At 44.9% G+C, this 5,962-nt stretch overlaps 1 protein-coding gene across 1 annotated transcript in view; it reads right to left on the bottom strand.

Annotated features, from left to right (window-relative positions):
• Positions 1–330: 330 nt before the first annotated feature.
• The window catches only part of CHUK (component of inhibitor of nuclear factor kappa B kinase complex), a 31,563-nt gene continuing 25,931 nt past the window's right edge, over positions 331–5,962 (bottom strand). Inside the window, exons 18-21 of the mRNA XM_033148461.1 lie at positions 5,163–5,310; positions 4,443–4,570; positions 4,142–4,241; positions 331–1,180 (exon numbers count right to left, since the gene is read on the bottom strand). Coding sequence (XP_033004352.1) covers positions 1,154–1,180; positions 4,142–4,241; positions 4,443–4,570; positions 5,163–5,310 — 403 coding nt within the window. The 3' untranslated portion in view covers positions 331–1,153. The remainder of the gene's footprint in view (positions 1,181–4,141; positions 4,242–4,442; positions 4,571–5,162; positions 5,311–5,962) is intronic.

Here is a 5,962-nt window from a genome sequence, read left to right as displayed (position 1 = left end):
CTTACAATTTGGATTATATGGGTAGAAATATTTATTTGCTGGCATGGGGGAACAGGCAGTTGCAAAGAGAACAGCAGTCTGGTGCCTTGTCACAGGACTCTACTTCTGAAAAACACACCTACATATATGGTAAGTATTTGAAATAAATTGTCGTTTTCATAATAAACTTAGGGGTGACTTCCAGAATCAGGGGGTTCTATCTGTTAGATTTTTCCAAAAGGGCAGCTTTCTACCAAAGGTATACTGGGAAACTGTTTTATGTTGTTAAAGTTCCAATGCAATGACAAAAAAGCTAGCAAAGCCCATTGCCGATTAGGATCATTTTATTCATTTTTTTTACATTTGCAACCCACCCTAGTTAGGTTGAAGTCAGGTAATACAAAAATCAACATATTTAAAAATAGATGATATATAATCAAAATATTCCATGTTGCAGGGATGGTGGACCCTGTGTCCTTTCACGTACGATGTTGGACTACAACTCCCATCTTCTCAAACAATTGGCTAGGACTGATAGGGTTGGAAGTACACCTGGAGGGCCATAGATTCCCCACCCATGCTGAAAGAATATCCATCATTTTTTAAGGAACCAGAGAGAAAAGGGGGAACCAGTTCACAAACCATGTTACAAACTATTTACAGACTTTTCCATGTCTTCTCTCTAGTTCCTGCCTTAGTAGAATTCAGTAACTACTTGTAGGGCAATTTGTATTATTTCTTTGTACATTTCATTTCATTACATTGCACTATATGCCCCCCATGACTCCATCAGGACTATACATCTTAGTGTGAAAAGCAGGGGCAGCCAACTTTCCAAGAAGCTCCAGCAGGACTGGACAAATATAGCATGGCAACGTCTGACAAGGTCTCAATTAATTAAAGAGAAAGAGGAATTCTAAAGAAAACCATCAGACCTTGATGTTTGTTGCAAAGGGGTATAAGACCGCTGACTGACTACAGCAGCTGCAGAACTCTATTAGAGGGTTGGAGCCACTCAAGAACGATTTAGCAGGTATGTATGAAAATGCCATCCTCAACTGCAAGGTTCTCAGGCAGTGGCAGTTGCGTTTAGGAGGTGATCATAAATCCAGGACGGGACAGATGCGCACAGAGCACAACTGCGAATTCTCTCAAGTTCTGTTCACACACTCAGCTAATTTAGCCAATTCCAATCGAGACTCTGCAAAAGAAATTAGGTCAACAATCAACTGTGCTCCGTCGTATAAAGCAGAAAACAAGAGCAAGATGAGCAAGGGACACAAAATGATAACCGAGGGGGACTTCTCAGGTTGTCATTTAACATGGAGGCTGCATTCTGACTCCCTCCCATAACACTGACCCTGGGGCTTGCGAAGGGAAAGCCACTTCGGCTCATGAGCAGGAGGTGGCGTTGCGGGCGTCACGCCCGAGCACGCGCGCAGGGGCTGATACACAGCCCCTGCGTGATTGGCCAGATTTCCCGCCGTTCAGCCCCGCAGGCCGACCAATCCGGTCGGCGGAGGGGCCGGACTGGCAGCCCCTTTAAATCGGAGACGGCGGGAATCCTTCCCCCTCTCCTTCTGAAAAAATATAATTTCAGACATTTTGCGGCTTTGTGGAGGAGGGGCAAATTGGTTGGTTTTGCGTTTTAATTAGAGGCTGTTCTTTACCGGAGAATCAAAAGGTCAGTCCAGAAAACCAACAGAACACGACCTAGCCTTTTGGTGACAACATGAAAAAAACAAAACAGAGAAGAAATGGGTCTAAGAATAGGAAGTTTAACAATATTGATAACACAGTGAAGAGATAAGGGGAAATAAAGGAAGCCACACATAGGTGGAGGGAAGTCATGATTTATGTTCTTATGTTTAGTTTTGTTTTTGTTTAAGTTTGCTTTGTTTTATGTTTGGATGTGTGTTTGTATGTACTGTGTTTATCAATAAAAGAGAAAAAGAAAAAAAATGAGTTATTCCCCTGAAGACAAACCATTAACATGAAAAAGGGGGAAATATAGGAAAACACCTAATGTGGCACTTTCAAGGGTAGTCTCCACCAGCAAAACCAGAAGGGCTGACAATAAAGGTGTATGATTGGGGTTTACCATGGGGTTATTGGAGTGTCTGACCTCAATTAACCCCATGCGCCAGACTTGGGACTCATTTAACAAACCCAGAGTATGCTATGAGTAAAACAAATTGCTCACCCTCCAGAGGTAGCTGTGCTTGTCCATGGAAGCAAACACAGCTTAGAAAAGCTTGGTCACCTTAAAGACCAACAGGTTTATTATGGGATACGTACTAGTCATCATCAACGCATGCCCAAATAAACCTGCTAGTGTTTAAGGTATCTCTGTTGTGGCTGCTTACCTAAAACTGAAATTCAAGTGGTCATGTGTGCAGTCATGCCCATTTCTAGAACTCGTAGCAAGGAAAGTGGTGCTCAACTCACTCTCCCTAAAGGGGGAAATTTCAACACATTGGTTCCTACTAACTATTTGTGAGCAACCAATGCTCGATTGACACCCCAAGTAGCTTCACCTTGCAGTGACTATTAGCTACAGGTGCTCCACCCATGCTGTAGAAATGCAGTTTCTTATTCGATGAAAGAATATGGGATTCCCATTATCTAACAGAGTAGCCAACAAGGGCACTACTAGAAAAAAGTCACACTCAAATTCTCTTGAGGTACTTGTATTCCGACATTAACCCCTTGGCAACTGAGCTTGCCTGAACGAAAAGTTCTCCTCCTTTGCCATTTTGTTGTTCAGTCGTGTCCGAATCTTCGTGACCCCATGGACCAGAGCACGCCTGGCACGCCTATCCTTCACTGCCTCTCGCAGTTTGGCCAAACTCATGTCACTTAGCCCTTTGCCATTTAGCCCTTCTCAACTTAGAAAGTAATCTAAGGTATTTCATCAGTTTGATGAAAATCACCCGATAAATTTGTCGCCCTCTTGGAAAGCTATCCAAACCAAAACTGAAGAGAGCCATTAGTGAAATTCAGAAGTGGAAGCAGGCCCGTCTTAGAGGGATCGGCCGCCCTGGCGCAGCGATCCCTCGGCGCCCCCAGCCTGCCGCCTCTCCGCCCGCCTCCCTCCCGCGCTGGCCGCCCCTCGGGAGGGGGGGGCGAGCGGGGGATGAGGGGCGTGGCGTTGGAGCGGGCACTCGCGCGCCGGCGGGCAGGCGGGCTGCAAGCCGGCCGCCCTCACCTCCCAGAGCTCCAGCTGGAGTGCTGGAAGGTCGCGCAGAGCTCCGCGCCGCTCCAGCGCTCCAGCTGGGGCTCCGGGAGGCGAGGGCGGGCGGCTTGCAGCCCACCCGCCCGCCGGTGCGCGAGTGCCCGCCTGCCCGTGGGGGCGGGGGCGGGTTGGGGAGGGGGAGCCCGGTATGCCGGCGGTCTCGCGGGGGCGCCCCTGGGGTGCCCGGCGCCCTGGTGCGCTGCGCCCCCGGCCTCTATGGATGAGACGGCTCTGAGTGGAAGAAAATCGAGTGACACATACATTCCCTTACATAAATGGACACAGTGCAAAATATACTGAGACAGTTGTGGAGTTGAAGTGCGAGTGGTATGCTTGGAAAGTCTGTGACTAACAGAGGGAGGGAAGGGATGCGTGGACGGGTAGTCATATGTGTTGAGTGCCCTCAGCCAGTGCTCAAATGTGGCTACAGGGAATAGGATGAGCAGTGGAAGACCTGTGTTTTTACCATTCCTGCCCTCCTGCTCCCATGATAGATCTCTCTGTTCTACCACACTGCCCACTCAACAGATGCCCTTATTTTTTGCCGATTTTCACAGAGTGAAAATGTTAATCTTTTGGAGCAAGTGCACTGAGCAAGCAACTGGAGAGTTCTGAGTATTTAAAGACTATTACCAAAATGCTGCAACCAGGGAAAGGAAATGAATGGCTTCTCTCCTCTCCCCATCCTCAGCCGACAGGACTAAAACTGAAATTTCAAGAGGATTCCGAACTCGCCCCCCAATTTTACCACGCTCACACAAAACTGAAAGAGTCACTTCAGCTCAGCTCAAGCTGTATTGAATAAAAGGCTACAGAAGAACTTGTCCCTACCTTCCAGGGGTAGAAGGAAGAAAAGTCTTTGCTGCTCATTTTGCAAAAAGTTCTTCTTATTCAAAATCAACACCAAATGGAGCCCTCTAAACTTACCATCATGCTGTTATTCTGGTCACGTTTTGCTTCTTGTATAATAGTGCTAAAATTGTCGAGGTAGCTTAGATTTTCTTCTATCAAATGTGCAAATGGTGGCCTGAAAAAGGAAATCAGAATTATCCCAACTGAGTAGTCACAGTTTGGTAAATGCCACATTTTATGTAGCATGTTTTGACCAGGAGTAAGCCCTCTCACTATTATTCAGTATCATAATTTCTAGTGGAAGTGGAGAGTAAGTGGCTAAAATTTAAGTATGGCTGTAAAGAGCAAACAAATTGTTAATTTCTATTAGGCTTACACATTTCTAGATGTTTCCATAGAAGAAAGAGGTTGAAGAGCATTTCCTGGTGAGAGCAATGCAGGCACTGAGGATGTAATTGTGCCATCCACATTGGAACTAACAGGAGATTTAGCAGAACTCTGGGTCTACAAAAAGAAAAGAAAAGAAAAGAGTTCCCAATTTTCAGATCAATCCAATTGTTGACTTTCAGCAAAGTATTCACATCCTAAGTGGTAACTGCAGTTACATATAATACATAAGTAGTATGTCTACGGTATGCAAGTCTACAGAAATAATAGCACAGATCCTAAATAGTTACAAATTTATAATCTCTGAGGCCCAAAGATATGAGGCACATAGGACAATACAAAATGTAGTATAAAGGAAAGTGCAAATCCATCCATGATTCCGCCCCGCCCCCCCATACATTGTAATATCTGAAATTGCATTTTGTTTGTCTAGCCAACATACAATGCAGCTATGACATTTGAAACACATCTGAAGAGAAAACCAACACACTAATCCAGCAGGCCGACAAGCAAATATTTCTTCCCGTAAACCTAGCGGTGAGACCTATACTGCGATTATAAATTCTTTTCCTGGAACAAATCCCATGTCATTTTTTTCAGCTTCAGCACAATGCACTTCTAGATATACAGTTATCCGTAACGTAATGTTTAATCAGTTGAAAAAGGATGTCTTCTTAATGCTTCTGAAATTAAGAGGACAAACCCTTACACAAGCAATTTTCAGCAAATGCCAGATTTCCCGCTGCCTTTTCGCTTGCATCTGCATCACTGAATTGTCAGCCTCTTTGATATTATTCAGAGCCACTTCAATCTTTGGAAGCAAATCAATAATCTTCTGTTTACTACCCAACAGTTTGCTGTGATGGAAAATGAAAAGAAAAAAGATGTATATCAGCTTTTTGTCATCTGGAACAACAGAAACAAAATGAATGTAAGCTTTTTGGAAATTATTGCAGGAAGGTACAATATGCATTTCATGTGTTGCCAGGATCCTGTGGTTCAGAGCTTCCGAAGCTGCATAGTCAGTACCTAGAAGCCCCAAGGATATGTGTTGATCTTAACATATAAATGAGCAGCAAGGGGACCAAAATGGTAACATTTAAGCCTGCTTTTCAAAAGTACACAGCAAATAGAACATGCACAAGATTTAATACAAGCAAGAAAACAAGCTGGCATTGAAGTTTCCTGGAAAACACTGCTAGTCTGCTGCTTTCCTACCAGCAACACATAATTCCTCTTTGCCTACTGGTCCCACTCAATATTCCCCCCCCCCCTCCTCCCGCAGTCCCCTTGGCTCCTGCTTTTTTCAGCACTATTTTCTTCCTCTGTTCCTTTTATCTAGATTTCTGCCTCCCTAATCCATCACCCTCCCAAATCACAAATTCTCTGGCTGTTTTACCACCTTACCTTTAGCCCCTTAGGAACACACACATTACTCACACGGAGAGCAAAAGTGTGTAGAACTAGGAGTGGGGAGGTGCTTTGAACCCTGCTCCAGACATCGTGCCT

The sequence above is a fragment of the Lacerta agilis genome, chromosome 5 (genome assembly GCF_009819535.1).
Source record: "Lacerta agilis isolate rLacAgi1 chromosome 5, rLacAgi1.pri, whole genome shotgun sequence".
NCBI classification, from domain to species: Eukaryota; Metazoa; Chordata; class Lepidosauria; order Squamata; family Lacertidae; genus Lacerta; species Lacerta agilis.
The sequence above is the reverse complement of the archived record's forward strand: the minus strand, read 5'-3'. Positions and strand labels throughout refer to the sequence as shown.